The sequence below is a fragment of the Lissotriton vulgaris genome, chromosome 4_1, assembly GCF_964263255.1.
Source record: "Lissotriton vulgaris chromosome 4_1, aLisVul1.2, whole genome shotgun sequence".
NCBI classification, from domain to species: domain Eukaryota; kingdom Metazoa; phylum Chordata; class Amphibia; order Caudata; family Salamandridae; genus Lissotriton; species Lissotriton vulgaris.
The window spans coordinates 2,076,404,453-2,076,428,983 of NC_141691.1; the positions used below are offsets into that span (position 1 = coordinate 2,076,404,453).

The 24,531-nt window shown below is 48.7% G+C and overlaps 1 protein-coding gene across 1 annotated transcript in view; it reads right to left on the minus strand.

The window, feature by feature from the left end:
• The window catches only part of LOC147725053 (embryonic protein UVS.2-like), a 78,451-nt gene extending 54,973 nt beyond the window's left edge, over positions 1–23,478 (minus strand). Inside the window, exons 1-5 of the mRNA XM_086918150.1 lie at positions 23,395–23,478; positions 10,113–10,137; positions 7,956–8,021; positions 6,954–7,094; positions 6,734–6,851 (exon numbers count right to left, since the gene is read on the minus strand). Of these exons, the coding sequence (XP_086774276.1) occupies positions 6,734–6,851; positions 6,954–7,094; positions 7,956–8,021; positions 10,113–10,137; positions 23,395–23,463 (419 nt within the window). The 5' untranslated portion in view covers positions 23,464–23,478. The remainder of the gene's footprint in view (positions 1–6,733; positions 6,852–6,953; positions 7,095–7,955; positions 8,022–10,112; positions 10,138–23,394) is intronic.
• Between the last annotated feature and the right edge of the window lie 1,053 nt (positions 23,479–24,531).

The window sequence follows — 24,531 nt, forward strand, 5'->3', positions numbered from 1 at the left end:
ATTCGCATCGTTAGAGCACACCGGGTGGGCCCAGCCCGCCGTGCTCGGGGTCCCCCACCGGACATTTTGGCCTTCCTGCCAGACTACCCCCTCAAGGAGCGGATTCTGATAGCAGCGCGGCCCAAACAACCTCTTTGCTTCCAAGGTCATGAGGTGGAACTTTTTCAGGATCTTTCGGCAATCACTCTGCAAAGCGGAGATCGTTTAAAATGGCCACCGCCTTCCTCTGCAAAGAAGGGGTACCGTACTCATGGGGGCACCCCTTTAGACTGATCTTTAAATGGAACGGGGTGCTCCATCAGCTACGCTCCTTGAGGGACACGTGTAGCCTACTGGGGTTATCGCCGGAGGAGGGCCAGCCCGACGAGGAGGAGGGTGGACATTCATCTGGGGCTCCGTCCGGTTCTCCCCGGACACGCGGCGACGGTTGGCAAATGGTAAGAAGAGGACGTCCCTCCAGGAAAAACCTCAAGCCGAACCTGGAAACGATGGAGCAAGAGAAAGCAGTGGCAATCCAAGAAGTCTCCAGGGACACTGGTGCCAGTTCATGAGAATTTGATGATGCGGTCCTGATTTGCTAAGTATGGCAGCTCATTTAGGGTCGGGGCGGTGGACCTCGAGCCGTCGAGCCGCCATTACCACACAACCCACTCTTGTTATGACTTACTGCAGGCCCGTACAGACTTTGGTTGGGCCAGGGACAATGTACTATACATGTTGTTCTTTGTTCAGCTTTACAAACTTTTTGTTTTGGGGGGTTTGTCAAGGGGGGGAGGGGAAGGGTGGAGTGGAAGCGGCACTGGATTTTGTTATAGGCCTTCTGGGGGACATGATGTGGATTGATTTTGCGCGGCGCCGGAGGGGGGAGGGGATCCCGGGAAGAGGGTGAGAGGCCTTACTGCTCCTGCTGAAAATCCGAGAGGGCAACCACGAGGGAGGATGGGAAGGCATGGCCTGCTACAGGGGGGAACGGGACTGGGTGAGGCTTTCAATGCAGTAACTCCAGGGTCTGCCCAAATATGCTGCTTACTATAGGGACTTGGAACGTCAAGGGGCTTAACTCCCCGCAGAAATGCCAGAAGATCTGGAAGTACATATTAGATCGTCAATTAGATGTAGTGGCTCTCCAGGAGACTCACTTGTTAAAAAAGGAGGAGCATCGTCTTAAGCATAAAAGATATCCTCTTAATTATAAGGCCTCGGCCTCCACTAAACAGAAAGGTGTGGCTCTCCTCTTCAGTCCAGGAGCACAATTCCAGCCCTTGGCCACTCAGGGTGACAAAGATGGGAGGTGGCTAATGGTCAAGGGCCGCTTGAAGGGTATACTTTGCACGTTTGTTACACTCAACGCCCCTAATACGGGGCAAAAGCACTTTTTACATTTACTGTTGGGGAAGGTGGTCGATTTTACAGAGGGACCCTTATTTCTTATGGGGGATTTCAATCTAGTATGGCAACTGGACCTTGACAGCACACACGCACGCCGCTCTGACACGGGTTCCTTCCCAGAGGTCCTGCAGACACAAATAGGGGACATGGGCCTACTAGACACCTGGCGAACCCTATATCCACTCACACAAGACTACTCCTTCTTCTCACACGTGCACCAAACGTACTCTCGACTAGATTACATTTTTATGAGTCAGTCCCTGCGGGGTAACCTTCAGGATGCCAAGATACTTCCTGTCTCAATTTCTGACCACGGTATGTACACTGTGTGCCTTTCCTGGCTAGGTAACGCCCCCAGACCAGCCCGTTGGTACTTCCCAGAGGCCCTGACGAGGGACAAGGATTCCATGACACAGCTGAGGGAGACTATAGCTGAATTTTTTACCCTTACCACTCCAGAGGCGACCTCTGAGTACAATACGTGGGACGCCTTTAATGCGGTGATGCGCGGTAAATGCATCTCGCTTAACTCGGCCCTAAATAAACGCCAGGCGAAAGAAAGGGAGGGCTTAGAGGAGGAACTGGAGAAGGCTGAGCAGGCTCACAAACTCAAACCCACTAGGCTGACACTACGCACCCTCACAGCACTCAAGGGTAAGTTACGCGCCATATACAACAACAGGGCAGATTTCACCCTCCTTAAACTACGCAATCTATCTTACACCCAGGGCAACAAGATAGGGAAACACCTTGCTAGACAGCTGAAGGACAAGAGGGAAAGGGAATACATACAGGGACTTCAAGATGGGGGAGGGAACATACTACATAGAGATAAGGATAAGGCGGGACTTTTTGAGTCCTTCTACGGCTCGCTGTACTCAGCTGACACCCCAACACGACTCACCAGCAGGCCTTTCTCAAGGATCTTCCTGTTCTGTAAGTCTCCCCAGAATGGAATAAGACCCTTACAGCGCCTATTACCCTAGAGGAAGTGTAAACAGCTATCAAAGCACTGAAACCCCATAAGGCACCCGGTACAGACAGGTATACGGCCGTATTTTACAAGACCTTCATGGGGGACATTGGTCGACTTTTCAATCAGATGGCCCTGGAAGGCGACACCCCTGCCTCCATGGTGGAGGCGGTAATCGCTGTAATCCCTAAGCCTGGAAAGGATGTCACTTGCTGCTCTTCCTACCGCCCCATTGCCCTTCTGAACATCGACGCAAAACTGTACTCCTCTATTCTGGCCAGGCGGTTGACGGACCTTATGCCACTCATCATCCATCCCGACCAGTCGGGCTTTATAAAAGGGCGCCAGACACATAACAACACCCGCCGTACTGTCCATTTAATCGAAAAAGCCAACAAATTTAAAATTCCTGCTGTATTAATCAGTTTAGATGCCGAAAAACCATTTGACCGAGTCGATTGGCAATTCTTATGGGCCACCCTAGCACGATTTGGCTTCTCCTCCGCATTCATAAAGATGCTCCAGGCCAATTACAGACGTCCCACTTCCAAAGTCTCTGTCAATGGAGTGCAATCCGCCTCCTTCGGCCATACCAGGGGAACCAGGCAGGATTGCCCCCTGTCCCCCATGTTATTCGCCCTTAGCATAGAACCCTTAGCTATAGCAGTACGGGTGCACCCGGGAATAGAGGGTCTCCCCTTCACGGGGGAATCCCATAAAATTTCACTCTTCGCGGACGACATCCTCCTCTCCCTGTCAAACCCGAGTAGTTCACTCCCAAATTTGCAGGAGGTTCTCAGTTCCTTTGAGTTGGCAGCAGGCTTTAAAGTTAATCTGAGTAAATCCCATATACTCAACTTAACCCTCTCCCATGCGGAGTCCCTGCTTCTCCGCTCTTTAACACCGTTGGCATGGGCGCCCTCCTCCATACAATATCTAGCGGTGCAACTCACGCCCACACTGGAGAAATTGTATTCAGCCAACTTTCCCTCTATCCTAGCCTGTATCCAAGCAAAACTGACAAGATGGAAGCCGCTCTTCCTCTCCTGGCTGGGACGTGTGCACGCTATAAAAATGACACTCCTCCCCAAATTACTATACCTATTTCAGGCTCTCCCCATAGAATTAGAGGAGGACTTCTTTAAGCGCATTAAAACAATGATCCTGCGCTTCATTTGGCAGGGAGGACAGGCCCGTCTCGCCTTCTCCATACTTCGGCGGCCGCAACGGGGGGAGGAGGAGGGCTCCCTGATCTTAAACTTTATTATAAAGCAGCCCAACTGCGCATCTTGGTTGAATGGACGCAGATGGAGTCGGAGAAGCATTGGCTCCACATGGACCGCAGTGTAGCAGGCAGAACGATATGGGACTTGATCTGGCGCGCGAAGAAAGATAGACCCCCAAACGCATACCTCAGCACCCCGACACGCACCACCCTCAAGGTATGGGACACTGTAGCTACAAGGGAGGGTTGGACAACTTTCCCCTCGCCACTGACACCCCTTCATTTCTCCTCACACTTCCCCCCTGCACTGATGAGGGACCGTTTGACGCCTGGAGGGAGGGAGGTTGCCTTGCACTGACACACTTGTTCCACAACTATGACCCACTTACCTTTGAGAACTGCACAAGAGAATATGAGGTGGGGAACCGTGAAAGGTATCACCATGCACAACTGTTACATTGGGCCCTAGACCCCCGGATTAGGGAGGGAGCCACTAGACCACTCACGAAACTTGAACTACTCCTCCTTAAAACTAAATCTATGGAAGGGGCGATTTTGGCACTATACAAGCTTATGCTGTCCACAGAAACTAACCCTCGCCCGAGATACCAGGCTTGGTGGGAGGGGATGGCCCAGCGCGATATCTCGAGGGGCGACTGGAGCCATCTATGGTCAGATATCCTTAAGTTCAACCAATCCACAGCACTCAGGGAAGCCCACCTGAAAGTAATGATGGACTGGTAAATATATCCGTCCAAACTAGCTAAAATCTTTCCCGGCACATCGGATCGCTGCTGGAGGGGATGTGGCCTCTTGGGGGATTTCCAACACATCTGGTGGGACTGCCCCTCCATTCGACCGTTCTGGGAGGAGATCCTGGCACAGATAAAATCCATCCTGGGATACCCCGTTCCGACCTCTATGACCAAAGCTCTACTGGGAATTAGGGACCCTACACTTGAACATCAAACCAGGGCCGATAAAAGGATCATGTGGCTGTGTATGGGGGCGGCTAAACTGGCTGTAGCGGCGGCGTGGAAGAGGAAGAAGGCACCTTCGATGTCCCTATGGCACTCCCGCCTGTGGCAGTTACTTAGCTTAGAACGTATGTCCGATAAAGCCCGTGAAGATTTCAAGAACTTTGAAATCCGTTGGGGTCCTTTGGTCTCCTTTCTGTCGCAGGGTCTACCATCGGCAGTATGCCCTTCCACGATCAGGGCCCTTCACCTATTTCAAATCTAAGACCCGCTCCACAAATGGAACACACCTTAGTGCCGCTCCACCACCACTGGGGTAGGGAGGGGGCTGGGGGGGTTTAGGGGGGGTTCTTTGGGGGGGCTTGGGGGGAGGGGGACAGGTTGGGGTTTTTTCTTCTTTGTTTGGCACCTTTTTCTTCTTTTTCTTGACTCGGTGTGCACTACCCACTGATGATCTTCTTCGAGTTCCTTGGGGGTCTTGGCGGGCATGTGGTGCAAACTGGCTTTTTGGCAGTCACGGGGGCATTGAAGGAAGAGGGAACGTGGGGACACCCAGAGACTTGATAGCATTCTTCCTGATGGTCCCCTATAGGTGCAGGATCAACCGCTCTCCAGTTGCCCCACCACCAATACCTACTCGAGTGTTAAGGCTTGGAAATGGGTCCATGGTAGCACAGGGGCGCTCAGATTTATTGTATGCCAGTGATGTAACTGCTGTACTTTGCACTTTGGAGAACCCCTACGAGGGCATGTGGGTGGATTGGGCCCTGAGTCATGTTTTGAAAACCACAATAAAAACAACTTTGACAAAAAAAACACAGTTGATGGACAGAAGGTTTCTGGCTATCAGCCTTCTTCAGCCTGGATAGCTTTACTCCAGTGATGTGGAGAGCCTGGGACTCACGTCTGAGCATACCCAGCCCACTTAGGCCCAGATCTTTGTACTGGGGTGAATGTAAGACATTGTTCTCCATTCTGTCCATCAACTGTGTTTTTTGCAATTTTCACCCTGACTGGGCTGGGTATGCTCAGACGTGAGTCCCAGGCTCTCCACATCACTAGAGTCAAGCTATCCAGGCTGAAGAAGGCTGATAGCCAGAAACCGGTTTTGGATGCTTGATTCCGGTCTAGGAAAGACATGGCTTGGTAGTTCGGGCTGGACTGTTCCCATGAGGCACAGGGTCAAGGCTGATTTGCATATAGCCAGTGTCTGACCTAGGGTGCTGTGGAGTGCAAAAAACGATGGATTTAGGCCCAGATCTTTGTACTGGGGTGAATGTAAGACATTGTTCTGCATTCTGTCCATCAACTGTGTTTTTTGCAATTTTCACCCTGACTGGGCTGGGTATGCTCAGACGTGAGTCCCAGGCTCTCCACATCACTGGAGTCAAGCTATCCAGGCTGAAGAAGGCTGATAGCCAGAAACCCGTCCTTGGATGCTTGATTCTGGTCTAAGAAAGACATGGCTTGGTAGTTCGGGCTGGACTGTTCCCATGAGGCACAGGGTCAAGGCTGATTTGCATATAGCCATTGTCTGACCTCGGGTGGTGTGGAGTGCAAAAAAACGATGGATTTAGGCCCAGATCTTTGTTCTGGGGTGAATGTAAGGCATTGTTCTGCATTCTGTCCATCAACTGTGTTTTTTGCTTATCCATCCTCAGGCAGGGTCTGTAGGTAAGGAGTCTATCCCACGGATCTATATCTGGTGTGATGCTGAATGTAGTATCTGTCCTTAGGGAGTCCTGTGCTCTTATCCATACTCGGGCAGGGTCTGGAGGTAATGAGTCTATCTGATGGAGCCCTATCTGGTGTGACGCTGAATGTAGGGTCAGTCCTTAGGTTGTCCTGTGCTCTTACTCTTCTGCAGAAAGGATCTGGAGGTAATGAGTCCATCTGATGGAGCCCTATCTGGTGTGATGGCGAGCGTAGGGTCAGTCCTTAGGGAGTCCTGTGCTCTCACCCATCGTCAGGCAGGGTCTGGAGGTAATGAGTCTATCTGATGGAGCCCTATCGTCTGGTGTGACGCTGAATGTAGGGTCAGTCCTTAGGCTGTCCTGTGCTCTTACTTTTCTGCAGAAAGGATCTGGAGGTAATGAGTCCATCTGATGGAGCCCTATCTGGTGTGATGGCGAGCCTAGGGTCAGTCCTTAGGGTGTCCTGGGCTCTTACCCAGTATCAGGAACGATCTGCAGGTAATCTGGTTCTGCCGTGTGGGCCACAAAGCGGATGCAGGTCACTGTTGCAAACTCACTCATTGCATCTGTAATGGCAGCCACATTTTCAGCACCTGGGGGACAGCAGAGGAAAGCAGAGGATGACATAAGGGGAAGCAGCCTCGAAAGGTTTCATTTCAATTCAAGGTTGGGCCTTGGTATAAAAGTGAACTCACTGTAAGTGGGGCTGAGGGTGTAGGGCACAGGGACAGTCCCATCGCTGGATTTAGGCCAGAAGCAGCTGTTGTCTGGACATTGGAGGGCACTGCGGCCTGGGCGGATGGCAATGTCCCCTTCGTGGATCAGCTGTGAGCTGCCTACAACAGTAAAACACATAGAGAGTAGTCAGGGTCTGTCATGAATAGGAAAGAACAAGAGCACACAGAAGAGAAGGAAGCTGATTGTAAACCTAAAGTGCAATCTCAAGAAAGAAAATGCAAGAACCACTCGTGGCGGAGGTAGTGGCGGCCATTTTGGGTCAAAAACCAAAACCGTAGCCTAAGCACCTAGGGCCTGATTCACAGAACTAACTGGAGACAAAATCCTAAACTTACTACCATTTTGGTATTCACAGAAGGCACTTACTCATTTTGGTATTCACAGAGGCACTTACTCATTTTGGTATTCACAGAAGGCACTTACTCATCAATGAGTAAGTGCCTTCTGTGAATACCAAAATGAGTAAAGGGTAGTAAGTTTAGGATTTTGTCTTCAGTTAGTTCTGTGAATCGGGCCCCTACTTAGGAAAACGAATTACCCTAAGGACTAAAAAGACCTCAGCACACAGCCATGCACAGTGAGTGATTGCAGCTGTTAATATTTACTGGGAATGGTTTCCTGCCTCTTCCATTCCTATAGTGTTGTCATATTGTCATTGCAGGAGTGATTTATGGCACCACTTAAAGCATTTTACTGACTTGCCATAATAACATTGAGAATATTAAGACAGAAAAATCAGATTAACAGCTGAGATGGGTAACTGCATTCTAAGCGCTTTATGTCTTCTGTCAGCAAACACCAGCTGTGATGTCACACATGTTGTCAAGGGCACCCTTTCACCCTGTCCCCAGCATGTAATTCTTCGTCCACACATTTGTATTATGTCTTTACATCTAAATGAGGCCTCAGGGTCACGTATGATAAAGTCTAGCGCCCAGAAGCCCGAGCTTTTCTCTTACCTTGGTTCTCATTGGTGATGATCTCGAAGATGTCTGGTATCAGGGCCTCCTCTGCATGCTGGGTGTCTGAAAGAGAAGGCACATTCCCAGCTTCACATCAGCTGCTCGCGCACAGGAATAGATGGATTCATAAAGCAATTACAGAAGGTGAAACATTCATTGGGTCCTAATGTGCATCAGTGTCAATGCACAAACTGTCTATTTCTGCCAACTCGCAAAAGTGTTCATGCTCAGAGTGGGTGGAGTTTGAGAAATGCTACGACTCCAGCTCTCTCCATGCACTCAACCCTGGATGCAACAACTGCCAGCTCTAGATGCTGAGCAGGTCCCAAGGCCCGTTCTCCTGCCAACACTGCTGCAAACCTTCATCTACCTTCATCCACCTCCTGATGCGTAAAGCTGCCGCAAACCCACCGGACATAAATGTCCACATACCCCTGAGCTGCATACTACACAGGCATGCTCCCTGCAAAGACATGCAGTAGATGTTTAGGACCTCCTAAACACCCTCTCGCCCGACGTTGCCTTCCTCACAGAGACCTGGACTGACGCCAGCTCTGCTCCTGACATCGCAACTGCCATCCCAGACAGGTAGAAGATCCTGTGGAAAGACCACTTCAACTTTCCTGGAGGAGGCCTCGCCATTGTTCAAAAAAGCTCCCTCCGATTGACAACCTCCATCTTGAACGACGATTCGCCCCCCATGGAACACATCCATTTCCAGATCCAGCCCAACCCCAGAATGACTCTCCACGGGACACTCGCCCACAGACCACCCGGACCCCGCTCCCTGTTCACCAACACCATCACAGACTACATTGTGTTCCACTCACTTGCCTCCACAGACTAGGTACTGCTCTGAGACCTGAATTTCCACCTAGACAACCCCAGCGACTCCTATTCCACCACCCTCCTAGGGAACCGTGCCAACATTGGACTGAAGCAACTCATCTCTTCCCCCACCCACACGGTGGGACACATCCATGACGACATCTGGTGGCTCCCTTCCCTCAGAAACCCCCCACTCCCTCTGATAACGCCCGCAACCTCTGCATCATACTCAACTCCTCATTCACCATGAACCAACAGATCAACGCTGTGTCCTCCACATTCTTCAACACCCTCTACATACTTTACAAGACCTTCAAATGGACCCCCCCCACTCCAGGAAGACCGTCACCCACTCACTCTTTACCAGCAGGCTGGACTGTGGAAACGCCTTGTACGCCGGAATCAACAAATCACTCCTTTGCAAACTCCAGACCGTCCAGAAGGCCGCAGCCAGACTCGCCCGCAGCATTTCACAACACTACCACATCACCCAGCAGATTTTCGACCTCCACTGGCTCCCCGTCGAAAAGAGAGTTACTTTCAAGCTGCTCACACACGCCTACAAAACCCTCCACAACACTGGACCCCAAAACCTCCACAGAAGAATCTCCTTCCACTTCCCCAAGAGAAACCTCCGCTCCAACAACCTAGCCCTTGCCAACATCCACCGCATCCAGAGAGCTAGAACGGGGGAAGATCCTTCTCCTACATCACAGCCAAGACCTGGGACGAACTCCCCCTCAGCATCAGACGGAGACCTACACTGCAAGCCTTCAGAAAAGACCTCAAGACCTGTCTCTTCAGATGACCTCAGAGCTGTCCAAATCCCCCCTACCCTCAGCGACTTGAGACCCTCACGGGTGAGTAGTGTGCTCTATAAATCCCTAATTGATTGATTGACATTCTAAATCCTTTCCCAAAGACAGGTTCCAAATACACAATGGAGCTGTCCAATACATTTCTGTCTAACGCTAATGGTACTTAGGGGTTTGCTTCTCTGTGGACGTTTTTCTCATTCTCATGTCCGGTCTTGGCAACTTTATTTGTGCATGTAGTCAGCGGTGTGACTGCTCCTCCTTTCATCCTCACACCTTGTGACTCATAGCAGCACTATGTTCATGCACAAGGCGCACAGGCACATTTTGCTCATCGTTCAGGGCCGACACATCTTACTCTCTATCCCTTTGCAAACACACAAAATCCGATTTAAAGGGATTAAGTAGATAGTACTCGATGCAGCCACCACCCCCGCCCAGAGTACAGAGCTTCGTTACATACAGGCGCTATGCTCAAGTTCAAAGGTATCACGACTAAAAATGTACTTACGATTTTTCTCCAGTTCATAGAAAATCTGCAAAAGAGAAAAGTGATATTTTAATCACTCAGTGTAAGTATAAGGATATTAGAACTTTGGGAAACCCAAAGCCATGTTTTAAAAGATGACATAAGATGTACTTTGGGCTATATGTCAAAATATGGAAAGGACAAACCTCGACCTGCAATGGTATGGGCTGCAGGGCATCACCTGGCACAGTATCATCAAGGTAAGAGTATATTGGGGAGCGGGGATTTACTGTTCTGATGCCTCCTTGTTGACTCTTCTTGTCGATACTGGGCAGCTGATATCTTGCGGTCAATATTGTTGCGGATCGATATTGAAGCATCCATATGGTGGTTAAACACTGTGGCTCCGGGCATGGTTTGGCCCCTTGTTTCAGGCACTCATAGTTGCACAGATGTCAAGGGTGAAGTCTGTGGCTCATCTTCCTATTTGGATGCTGACTTAACTGCTGGAGGAACGTTTCGGTAAAAAATGTCACAAGAACAAATGGCCTTCAGCAGCACAGATGGCTCCGAGGATGTACAGAGTTCTCGTTAAGCATGGGCGAATTTTGCGGATCTCGCGTTCGCGAATTTTGCGGATTTGCGAACTCGCAATCCGCAAAATCCGCGAATTCCCGCAAATTTGCGGATTTTTTTTTTTTTGTGTTCGCCCGTGTTTCTGCCAGTTCGCGAGGGTTTTTACAATTTCGCAATTTGCAAACTTACCTGTCGGGTCGCAAGTTTTGCGAACTTGTTGTTTCTACGTGTCCAGCCTGTTTGGGACACTCTTCTTCATCACTGCCACTCTCTGTCACCACTGCCACTCTCTGACTACTCATGCCACCCTCTGGCCCACCCATGCCACCCTCTGTTTCATCACCACACCCTCTGGTTGTCCAGTGTACATTATTTTCGGCAAAGCAAAGCACACCTTCCCTGCCTCAAGTGACCTGAATTAATTTGGGGCTGATTAATGTGTCACAGAATATTTTTTTAGCTGGCACCTGCTTCCTTAGTGCGCCCTGATTAGTGATCTTTTGCACTTGCTAAGCGCTTTCATTGTTGCAAAATTAGTTACAACACCTGCCCTGCCCCAACTGACAATAATGAATTAGGGGCTGATTAATGGATTTTAACTTCCAGCCTGGCTCCTGCTTGTCTCCCTTAGCTGTAATTCAGGACCTTTGTGGCATATGTGTAACTATTCTGAGGTTCAGAGCAGGGTCACATAATAGTTGCAACTGGCAACTGAACTCTGGAGGGGCCCCTCAGGAAGCACTACAGGAAATGGCTACTAATGATGAGCCTGAACTTTTGAACCTGGCAAGTAGTTTCAGTTTTGCTAAGATCGTATTTCTGCAATTTAGCACTTATTCGCGGGGCGCGAAGTTGTACTGGGAAGCCGCGAACTCACGTGAACAGTGCACGCAGTGCGAGCAAAATCCGCTGCTCGCGGATTTGCGGATTTTGCGGGAGATTCGCGAATCTCGCGGATTGCGGATTTCCCGAAAATCCGCAAAATCCGCGAGCGGAACGGATTTTCCGCCCATACCTAGTTCTCGTACAATGTAACAGAAGAGTCTGTGGAGTTGTCCTTTAGGTATCTCAAGTAGGACCATCTGATGGCCGCACTAATCCTGATTTGGGTGCAAACTTCTCTTTGCGCCCAAATTGGAATTCAAATGTGCGTGCTAATTCCATACTCGCAGGTTTTTGGCAAGCAAGATTTTTTCCTGGTAAAAAGTGTCAGAAATGGAGCAGGAACACTCCACAAAATCCATGTTTGAGTTTCTAAAAATATTTACATATTCTAGCACGTGCGATTTAGGCTCCACCCTGCATTCTGAGACCCCAAATGCAGAAAACCGAGCTCTTTGTGCAATGTTCCAGGGCACATGTCGGGGGTACACATGGGTGGACGGCGTCCAACTATTATTATTATTTTTGTGGTTGTATTTATTTATAAAGTTTTATATAGCGCTAGCTAGACCCGGGGGTATCAGAGCGCTTTACATACATAAAGGAAAAGAAGAAGTTGCATTACATCGTAGGACATGAGGAATCATAGAATATATATCCACAGGGTTAACGCTGTCCACCGTGCCAAGAGGTTGGGCCCCACTGAATAATGTGCTGAACTCGTCCCGGTGTCATTTTTAAACACCAGGACACATTCAGCAGCGCCTGCACATTGCCTGCTTCCCATAAGCAACAAAGTGCAGGCAGGGGCGGTGCGTTCTCATTTCAGACTCCAGCTGGGCCCAGGGTCCTCTGGACTCCTTTTGTTCAGTCTCCTGGCTGGGAGCAGTCAGGAGCCTCACACCTAGAAGCAGAGGCGTCACAAAGGCTCACACCTAGAAGCAGAGGCCTAACAAAGGCTCCCACCTAGAAGCAGAGGCCTAACAAAGGCTCACACCTAGAAGCAGAGGCGTCACAAAGGCTCACACCTAGAAGCAGAGGCCTAACAAAGGCTCACACCTAGAAGCAGAGGCGTCACAAAGGCTCACACCTAGAAGCAGAGGCCTAACAAAGGCTCACACCTAGAAGCAGAGGCGTCACAAAGGCTCACACCTTGTAAGCAGAGGCCTAACAAAGGCTCACACCTAGAAGCAGAGGCCTAACAAAGGCTCACACCCAGAAGCAGAGGCATAACAAAGGCTCACACCTAGAAGCAGAGGCGTCACAAAGGCTCACACCTTGTAAGCACGTCACACACACCTAAGGGAGGCAGATTTTCACTTTGTTTAGGGTCGGTTTTCAAGATATGCGTGCACTGTCATAATGTCAGATGTGTTGGTCTTTCCCAGAATTTACACAAAATAAATAGCATTTATAAAGCGCCTACTACCCCTGAGGAGGCGTTGAAATAATTTAAGTGCCACTAAGTTTTTCTTGTATAGTGCTACTCATCCCAATGCAGGGTGTCGAAGCGCTTTTCATCACACATAAATATACATATACAATAAATCATCTGCATTTGTAATTCATTGTACAGAGTGTGTTACATAAAACAGTGGGTAAAAGACACATATCAACTTCCACAGCTCACTCTGCTATATTAAAAGCTTTACAATGCAACTGCAAGTAACATAAGGATCTCCGGCTTCAAAGCAGTAACCCACTTATCTATCTACATAAAATAAAATATGTCATATGCATGTTACATGATGTGCTTTGCACTAACCCTCTATGCTACTTTGAGTCAAAACGGAGGCTAAACAAAACACAGATTTTTCCAGCAAGTGCATTAACCTCCAGAGTTATCTCACAATAACTGGGAACACACATATCCCTGCAACAGGTGCATTAAATCCATAAGATATTTTAAAACACAGTCTTTGCAACCAATTAACCAGGTTTACTGTCAGTTTTCTTCCTGTTGCCAATTTCTTTGTGGCAGAGTTTAAATAAAGCTAAATGTATAAGTTGAGTCCAGTGCTTACATTGTAAAAGATTAAAGGCCAGATGTAGGTAGCCCAATACCGGTCGGTAACAGCTGAAATTACCGAATTTTGTCCATTACAGACCGGCATTGGTCATTTGAGATGTAGGGGCCAAATTTAAGGATTCAGTAATTTACTGAATTGGTAATTTAAGGAATCAGTAAATTACTGATTCCTTAAAATACCGATTTGGTAAATGAACGAATCCTTAATGCAGGGAGCACTCAAGTGAGTGCATTTCTGAGTTAAGGATTCAGTATTTACCACCAACTAAAAGTTGGTAGTAAATATCGAAAACCTTTGAAAAAGCAAATTTGTGCTTTTCCAAAAGTGCCATGTGGCATGTATGTGTGCCACATGTGCACCTATGCACTACTCAGGGGTGCAACTGGGTGTCAATGTGACACCCTGCCACCCTTGTAAGTCTTCCCCCTATTACCGATTCAGTATTTCCCGAATCGGTAATTCTCCTTCATTCCTATGGGCCTCCAGGCCCATAGGTATGAATGGGAATTACCGAATCAGTAATTACCCAATTTTACGGATTCGGTAAAATTTACTGAATCAATACCTGCATACCATTTACCGATTCTGAAATACCGATTCGGTAGAATTTTGTATTTTATGTGTTCTGGGTGCTTTCACCAGCACCTAAAAGCCAAAAGGTGCAATATCTAAGCACACACAATTTTTGCCCAGCTCACAATCACTACCAATACGTGAGAGGCGTTACATGCGCACAGGGCTAAGTAAAACTGTCATTGATACACACTGCAGTACAGGTGCGCTCTCTGTGAAACACACCTGAGAGGCATTACATGTAAGTGTGAGCGGGAAATCCGTTACGCTCGCTGTTTTTGCGGATTTTTGGGAAATCCGCAATCCGCGAATTTTGCGGATTTCCCGCAAAATCCGCAAAAAAAAATCCGCGAACGTAACGGGTTCAAAAGTTGAACCCCCACTAATGCAACTATTTTACAATGGCGCCAGCAAGCTGCCAGCGCCGTTGTAAAATAGTTACAAAGTTAGCTTGCACAGGAACCACTAGATAAAACGAAGCAGGTGCTGCTTTATTTTATCTAAGTGCTTCCTGTGCAAGCTAACTTTGTAACTATTTTACAACGGCGCTGGCAGCTTGCTGGCGCCATTGTAAAATAGTTGCATGGCTGGGCACAAGTCTGCAGCTCACTCAAGGGACCCCTGCGCCCTTCGGGGCGATTGCATAGTAACACACACATGGTCGCTCGAACTAGTTGATGCTCAAATTCAGTGACTCATTCATTAGCCCAAAAACAATCGTGAGCATCGTCGAGGCTGGACAGGTGTGCCTTCTTCCCAAATCTACAGTGGAAAATCAGCTGTGATGCTGGATAGGCTTTGCATCCTTGACTTTCACGAGCGCAATACCCGTGCTGTTCCTGTGACCAGGAGCTTCTTTCTCTTCATCTGCTGAACTGATCTTTCTCTGACCTTTTATTCACACAAGACGAGGCACATACCCTACTGGGCACATTGTGTTCGCACGGGTTTCTGCAAGTTCGCACGCGTTTTGTACAATTTCGCAATTTGCGAAATTGTACAAAACCCTTGCGAACTTGCAGAAACCCGTGCGAACATAAAAAAAAAAAATCCGCAAATTCGCGGGAATTCGCGGATTTTGCGGATTGCGAGTTCGCAAATCCGCAAAATTCGCGAACGCGAGATTCGCAAAATTCGCCCATGCTTAATTACATGTACTCAGGACAATGTGATACTGTCACTCATATACACTCTCCTGTCCATATACACTCTCCATATACACTCTCCTGTCATATAAACTCTCCTGTCCAGGTGCGCTCTCTCTGAAACCCACCTGAGAGGCATTACACATACACCACCTACACAATACCACATACAGCCCTGTTACTGCAGCTCTCAACTGGGCCTGCACTCAGCTCTATAGACCATCGTTAAAGGGGTCTCACCTGTGTCTGAACTCAGCTCAATATACCATTGTTAAAGGGGGTCTCACCTGTGTCTGAGCTCAGCTCTATATACTATTGTTAAAGGGGCCACACCTGTGCCTGTACTCAGCTCTATTTACCGTTGTTAAAGGGGGTTTCACCTGTGCCTGCACATAGCTCTATATACCATTGTTAAAGGGGTCTCACCTGTGTCTGCACACAGCTCTATATACCATTGTTAAAGGGGGGCTCACCTGTGCCTGCATCAGCTCTACATACCATTGTTAAAGGGGGTCTCACCTGTGCCTGCACTCAGCTCTATATACCATCGTTAAAGGGGGTCTCACCTGTGTCTGGACTCAGCTCTATATACCATTGTTAAAGGGGGTCTCACCTGTGCCTGCACTCAGCTCTATATACCATTGTTAAAGGGGGTCTCACCTGTGTCTGGACTCAGCTCTATATACCATTGTTAAAAGGGCCTCACCTGTGCCTACACTCAGCTCTATATACCATCGTTAAAGGGGGTCTCACCTGTGCCTGCACTCAGCTCTATATACCATTGTTAAAGGGGGTCTCACCTGTGCCTGCACTCAGCTCTATATGCCATCGTTAAAGGGGGTCTCACCTGTGCCTGCACTCAGCTCTATATACCATTGTTAAAGGGGGTCTTGCCTGTATGCAGCTCTTTATACCATCGTTAAAGGGGGTCTCACCTGTGCCTGCATGCAGCTCTATATACCATCGTTAAAGGGGGTCTCACCTGTGTCTGCACGCAGCTCTATATACCATTGTCAAAGGGGGTCTCACCTATGTCTGCACACAGCTCTATATACCATTGTTAATGGGGGTCTCACCTGTGTCTGCACACAGCTCTATATACCATTGTTAAAGGGGTCTCACATGTGCCTGCACTCAGCTCTATATACCATTGTTAAAGGGGGTCTCACCTGTGCCTGCATGCAGCTCTATATACCATCGTTAAAGGGGGTCTCACCTGTGTCTGCACACAGCTCTATATACCATTGTTAAAGGGGGTGTAACCTGTGACTGCACACAGCTCTATATACCATTGTTAAAGGGGTCTCACCTGTGCCTGCACTCAGCTCTATATACCATTGTTAAAGGGGGTCTCACCTGTGCCTGCATGCAGCTCTATATTCCATTGTTAAAGGGGGTCTCACCTGTGTCTGCACACAGCTCTATATACCATTGTTAAAGGGGTCTCACCTGTGCCTGCACTCAGCTCTATATACCATTGTTAAAGGGGGTCTCACCTGTGCCTGCATGCAGCTCTATATACCATTGTTAAAGGGGGTCTCACCTGTGTCTGCACACAGCTCTATATACCATCGTTAAAGGGGTCTCACCTGTGCCTGCACTCAGCTCTATATACCATCGTTAAAGGGGTCTCACCTGTGCCTGCACTCAGCTCTATATGCCATTGTTAAAGGGGTCTCACCTGTGCCTGCACACAGCTCATTATACCATAGTTAAAGGGGGTCTCACCTGTGTCTGTACTCAGCTATATATACCATTGTTAATGGGGGGCTCACCTGTGCCTGCACTCAGCTCTATATACCATTGTTAAAGGGGGTCTCACCTGTGCCTGCACTCAGCTCTATATACCATTGTTAAAGGGGGGCTCACCTGTGCCTGCACTCAGCTCTATGTACCATAGTTAAAGGGGGTCTCACCTGAGCCTGCACTCAGCTCTATATACCATTGTTAAATGGGCCTCACCTGTGCCTGCACTCAGCTCTATATACCATGGTTAAAGGGGTCTCACCTGTGTCTGCACTCAGCTCTATATACCATTCTTAAAGGGGGACTCACCTGTGCCTGCACTCAGCTCTATATACCATTGTTAAATGGGCCTCACCGGTGCCTGCACTCAGCTCTATATACCATGGTTAAAGGGGTCTCACCTGTGCCTACACACAGCTCTATATAACATCGTTAAAGTGGTCTCACCTGTGCCTGCACACAGCTCTATATACCATAGTTAAAGGGGGTCTCACCTGTGCCTGCACACAGCGCTATATACCATCGTTAAAAGGGGTCTCACCTGTGCCTGCACACAGCTCTATATACCATTGTTAAAGCGGGTCTCACCTGTGCCTGCACTCAACTCTATATACCATTGTTAAAGGGGGTCTCACCTGTGCCTGCACTCAGCTCTATATACCATTGTTTAAGGGTGTCTCACCTGTGCCTGCACACAGCTCTATATACCATTGTTAAAGGGGGTCTCACCTGTGCCTGCACACAGCGCTATGTACCATTGTTTAAGGGTGTCTCACATGTGCCTGCACACAGCTCTATATACCATTGTTAAAGGGGGGCTCACCTGTGCCTGCACTCAGCTCTATATACCATTATTAAAGGGGTCTCACCTGTGCCTGCACTCGGCTCTATATACCATCGTTAAAGGGGGTCTCACCTGTGTCTGCACACAGCTCTATATACCATCGTTAAAAGGGGTCTCACCTGTGCCTGCACACAGCTCTCTATACCATTGTTAAAGGGGGGCTCACCAGTGTCTGCACTCAGCTCTATTTACCATTGTTAAAGGGGGGCTCACCTGTGCCTGCACGCAGCTCTATGTACCATTGTTAAAGGGGGGCTCACCTGTGCCTGCACACAGCGCTATATACCATCGTTAAAAGGGGTCTCACCTGTGCCTGCACACAGCTCTATATACCATTGTTAAAGGGGGTCTCACCTGTGCCTGCACTCAGCTCTATATACCATTGTTTAAGGGTGTCTCACCTGTGCCTGCACACAGCTCCATATACCATTGTTAAAGGGGGTCTCACCTGTGCCTGCACACAGCGCTATATACCATTGTTTAAGGGTGTCTCACCCATGCCTGCACACAGCTCTATATACCATTGTTAAAGGGGGGCTCACCTGTGCCTGCACTCAGCTCTATATACCATTGTTAAAGGGGGGCTCACCTGTGTCTGCACTCAGCTCTATATACCATTGTTAAAGGGGGTCTCACCTGTGCCTGCACTCAGCTCTATATACCATTGTTAAAGGGGTCTCACCTGTGCCTGCACACAGCTCTATATACCATTGTTAAAGGGGGTCTCACCTGTGCCTGCACAAAGCTCTATATACCATCGTTAAAGGGGGTCTCACCTGTGTCTGCACTCAGCTCTATATACCATTGTTAAAGGGGTCTCACCTGTGCCTGCACACAGCTCTATATACCATTGATAAAGGGGGTCTCACCTGTGCCTGCACACAGCTCTATATACCATGGTTAAAGGGGTCTCACCTGTGTCTGAACTCATCTCTATATACCATTGTTAAAGGGGGTCTCACCTGTGCCTGCACACAGCTCTATATACCATCGTTAAAGGGGTCTCACCTGTGCCTGCACTCAGCTCTATATACCATTGTTAAAGGGGGTCTCACCTGTGCCTGCACTCAGCTCTATATACCATTGTTAAAGGGGGTCTCACCTGTGCCTGCACTCAGCTCTATATACCATCGTTAAAAGGGGTCTCACCTGTGCCTGCACTCAGCTCTATATACCATTGTTAAAGGGGTCTCACCTGTGCCTGCACACAGCTCTATATATCATCGTCAAAGGGGGTCTCACCTGTGCCTGCACACAGCTCTATATACCATCGTTAAAGGGGGTCTCACCTGTGCCTGCACACAGCTCTATATACCATCGTTAAAGGGGGTCTCACCTGTGTCTGAACTCATCTCTATATACCATTGTTAAAGGGGGTCTGACCTGTGCCTGCACACAGCTCTATATACCATTGTTAAAGGGGGTCTCACCTGTGCCTGCACACAGCTCTATATACCATCGTTAAAGGGGTCTCACCTGTGCCTGCACTCAGCTCTATATACCATTGATTGTTAAAGGGGGTCTCACCTATGCCTGCACTCAGCTCTATATACCATTGTTAAAGGGGGTCTCACCTGTGCCTGCACTCAGCTCTATATACCATTGTTAAAGGGGGTCTCACCTGTGCCTGCACTCAGCTCTATATACCATCGTTAAAAGGGGTCTCACCTGTGCCTGCACTCAGCTCACTGTACCATTGGTAAAGGGGTCTCACCTGTGCCCGCATGCAGCTCTGTATACCATTGTTAAAGGGGTCTCACCTGTGCCTGCACTCAGCTCTATATACCATTGTTAAAGGGGTCTCACCTGTGCCTGCACTCAGCTCTATATACCATTGTTAAAGGGGTCTCACCTGTGCCTGCACACAGCTCTATATATCATCGTCAAAGGGGGTCTCACCTGTGCCTGCACACAGCTCTATATACCATCGTTAAAGGGGGTCTCACCTGTGCCTGCACACAGCTCTATATACCATCGTTAAAGGGGGTCTCACCTGTGCCTGCACACAGCTCTATATACCATTGTTAAGGAGGTCTCACCTGTGCCTGCACACAACTCTATATACCATCGTTAAAGGGGTCTCACCTGTGCCTGTACACAGCTCTATATACCATTGTTAAAGGGGGTCTCACCTGTGCCTGCACTCAGCTCTATATACCATTGTTAAAGGGGTCTCACTTGTGCCTGCACTCAGTCTATATACCATTGGTAAAGGGGGTCTCACGTGTGCCTGCACACAGCTCTATATACCATTGTTAAAGGGGTCTCACCTATGTCTGCACACAGCTCTATATACCATTGTTAATGGGGGTCTCACCTGTGCCTGCACGCAGCTCTATATACCATTGTTAAAGGGGGTCTCACCTGTGCCTGCACACAGCTCTATATACCCTCGTTAAAGGGGGTCTCACCTGTGCCTGCACTCAGCTCTATATACCATCATTAAAGGGGTCTCACCTGTGTCTGCACACAGCTCTATATACCATTGTTAAAGGGGGTCTCACCTGTGCCTGCACTCAGCTCTATATACCATCGTTAAAGGGGTCTCACCTGTGTCTGCACACAGCTCCATATACCATCGTTAAAGGGGGTCTGACCTGTGCCTGCACACAGCTCTATATACCATCGTTGAAGGGGGTCTCACCTGTGCCTGCACACAGCTCTATATACCATTATTAAAGGGGTCTCACCCCTGCCTGCACTTTGCTCTATATACCATTGTTAAGGAGGTCTCACCTGTGCCTGCACACAGCTCTATATACTATCGTTAAAGGGGTCTCACCTGTGCCTGTACACAGCTCTATATACCATTGTTAAAGGGGGTCTCACCTGTGCCTGCACTCAGCTCTATATACCATTGTTAAAGGGGTCTCACTTGTGCCTGCACTCAGCTCTATATACCATTGTTAAAGGGGGTCTCACGTGTGCCTGCACACAGCTCTATATACCATTGTTAAAGGGGTCTCACCTATGTCTGCACACAGCTCTATATACCATTGTTAAAGGGGGTCTCACCTGTGCCTGCACACAGCTCTATATACCATTGTTAAAGGGGGTCTCACCTGTGCCTGCACACAGCTCTATATACCATTGTTAAAGGGGGTCTCACCTGTGCCTGCACTCAGCTCTATATACCATCGTTAAAGGGGTCTCACTTGTGCCTGCACTCAGTCTATATACCATTGGTAAAGGGGGTCTCACGTGTGCCTGCACACAGCTCTATATACCATTGTTAAAGGGGTCTCACCTATGTCTGCACACAGCTCTATATACCATTGTTAATGGGGGTCTCACCTGTGCCTGCACGCAGCTCTATATACCATTGTTAAAGGGGGTCTCACCTGTGCCTGCACACAGCTCTATATACCCTCGTTAAAGGGGGTCTCACCTGTGCCTGCACTCAGCTCTATATACCATCATTAAAGGGGTCTCACCTGTGTCTGCACACAGCTCTATATACCATTGTTAAAGGGGTCTCACTTGTGCCTGCACTCAGCTCTATATACCATTGTTAAAGGGGGTCTCACGTGTGCCTGCACACAGCTCTATATACCATTGTTAAAGGGGTCTCACCTATGTCTGCACACAGCTCTATATACCATTGTTAAAGGGGGTCTCACCTGTGCCTGCACACAGCTCTATATACCATTGTTAAAGGGGGTCTCACCTGTGCCTGCACACAGCTCTATATACCATCGTTAAAGGGGGTCTCACCTGTGCCTGCACTCAGCTCTATATACCATTGTTAAAGGGGTCTCACTTGTGCCTGCACTCAGTCTATATACCATTGGTAAAGGGGGTCTCACGTGTGCCTGCACACAGCTCTATATACCATTGTTAAAGGGGTCTCACCTATGTCTGCACACAGCTCTATATACCATTGTTAATGGGGGTCTCACCTGTGCCTGCACGCAGCTCTATATACCATTGTTAAAGGGGGTCTCACCTGTGCCTGCACACAGCTCTATATACCCTCGTTAAAGGGGGTCTCACCTGTGCCTGCACTCAGCTCTATATACCATCATTAAAGGGGTCTCACCTGTGTCTGCACTCAGCTCTATATACCATTGTTAAAGGGGTCTCACTTGTGCCTGCACTCAGCTCTATATACCATTGTTAAAGGGGGTCTCACGTGTGCCTGCACACAGCTCTATATACCATTGTTAAAGGGGTCTCACCTATGTCTGCACACAGCTCTATATACCATTGTTAAAGGGGGTCTCACCTGTGCCTGCACACAGCTCTATATACCATTGTTAAAGGGGGTCTCACCTGTGCCTGCACACAGCTCTATATACCATCGTTAAAGGGGGTCTCACCTGTGCCTGCACTCAGCTCTATATACCATTGTTAAAGGGGTCTCACTTGTGCCTGCACTCAGTCTATATACCATTGGTAAAGGGGGTCTCACGTGTGCCTGCACACAGCTCTATATACCATTGTTAAAGGGGTCGGACCTATGTCTGCACACAGCTCTATATACCATTGTTAATGGGGGTCTCACCTGTGCCTGCACGCAGCTCTATATACCATTGTTAAAGGGGGTCTCACCTGTGCCTGCACACAGCTCTATATACCCTCGTTAAAGGGGGTCTCACCTGTGCCTGCACTCAGCTCTATATACCATCATTAAAGGGGTCTCACCTGTGTCTGCACTCAGCTCTATATACCATTGTTAAAGGGGTCTCACTTGTGCCTGCACTCAGCTCTATATACCATTGTTAAAGGGGGTCTCACGTGTGCCTGCACACAGCTCTATATACCATTGTTAAAGGGGTCTCACCTATGTCTGCACACAGCTCTATATACCATTGTTAAAGGGGGTCTCACCTGTGCCTGCACACAGCTCTATATACCATTGTTGAAGGGGGTCTCACCTGTGCCTGCACTCAGCTCTATATACCATCGTTAAAGGGGTCTCACCTGTGTCTGCACACAGCTCCATATACCATCGTTAAAGGGGGTCTCACCTGTGCCTGCACACAGCTCTATATACCATCGTTAAAGGGAGTCCCACCTGTGCCTGCACACAGCTCTATATACCATTATTAAAGGGGTCTCACCCCTGCCTGCACTCAGCTCTATATACCATTGTTAAGGGGGTCTCACCTGTGCCTGCACACAGCTCTATATACCATTGTTAAAAGGGGTCTCACCTGTGCCTGCACTCAGCTCTATATACCATCGTTAAAGGGGGTCTCACCTGTGCCTGCACTCAGCTCTATATACCATCGTTAAAGGGGGTCTCACCTGTGCCTGCACACAGCTCTATATACCATTGTTAAGGGGGTCTCACCTGTGCCTGCACACAGCTCTATATACCATCGTTAAAGGGGTCTCACCTGTGCCTGCACACAGCTCTATATACCATCGCTAAAGGGGTCTCACCTGTAACTACACACAGCTCTATATACCATTGTTAAAGGGGGTCTCACCTGTGCCTGCATTCAGCTCTACATACCATCGTTAAAGGGGGTCTCACCTGTACCAGCACTCAGCTCTATATACCATCGTTAAAGGGGTCTCACCTGTACAGGTAAGCTCCAGCAGGTGCCCACCAGGCACACTACCACCAGGGCCCATGCTTTGCTGTCCATTCTCTGGTTCTGGAACAGAGCTCAGGTCACCTCCAAACAATGTTTCTTCCTTCAGAGAGATGCTTCGTTGACCTTAGACCCAGTCCTTTATATACCTTGAAGAGGCTGAGCATCCTCCAATCAGCTCTCGGCCCCAAGGATGACGTCTCTTTCTGCACAGATCACAAGGTGTGTCTGTCCTGGAGAGACTGCCCTGGGATCGCCTCTGAGGTGCCAGAGATAAGATAATAATAAGCAGCTTTTAAGTGTGGTAAATTGGGTTTGTGGCAGTCCCTGCACTGTGATATATTCGTGTTGTCTGTATCCTTTCTGTAAGAGGGTGAAGTTGGGATTGGACACAGGCGCACCTTCAGGGTTTGGCTCCTCAAACAACAGCAAAAGTCCTCGAGGCACCGAAAGACCCGGAGTGGAGAAGATCAAGAGAAACAAAAAAGCATCTGATGCGCTGGGCTTGGGTCTGGAGGGCAGATTTAATGTTTCAAGCAAAGTTAATTAACTTCGTGGATGGATCAGAGTTAAACAGCTGTAGATGGAAGGCAGGGCTGAGGATGAAAGGGAGAGTGTAAGAATGAAAGGAAGAGGAGTAGGATGAAAGGCAGAGGAGCAGGATGAAAGGCAGAGTAGTAGGAAGAAAGGAAGAGAGGGACGATGAAAGGAAGGGTTGGAGGACGAAAGGAAGAGGAGTAGGATGAAAGGCAGAGGGGCAGGATGAAAGGCAGAGTAGTAGGAAGAAAGGATAAGTGGGAAGATGAAAGGAAGGTTGGAAGGATGAAAGGAAGGGGGAAATAATAAACAGCATGGTGGGAGGATGAAAGGCAAAGTGGGAGGATGAAAGGAAGATGTAAGAATGAAAGGAAGAGGGGTAGGAGGAAAGGCAGAGTTGGACTATGAAAGGCATGGTGGGCGGATGAAAGCAAGGGTGGGAGAATGAAAGGAGGGGTGGAAAGATTAAAGAAAGGGTGGAAGAATGAAACGGATGGCGGTGGATGAAAGGAAGGGTGGGAGGATGAAAGGAAGGGTGGAAGGATGAAAGGAAGAGTGTAAGAATAAAAGGCAGAGGAAAAGGAT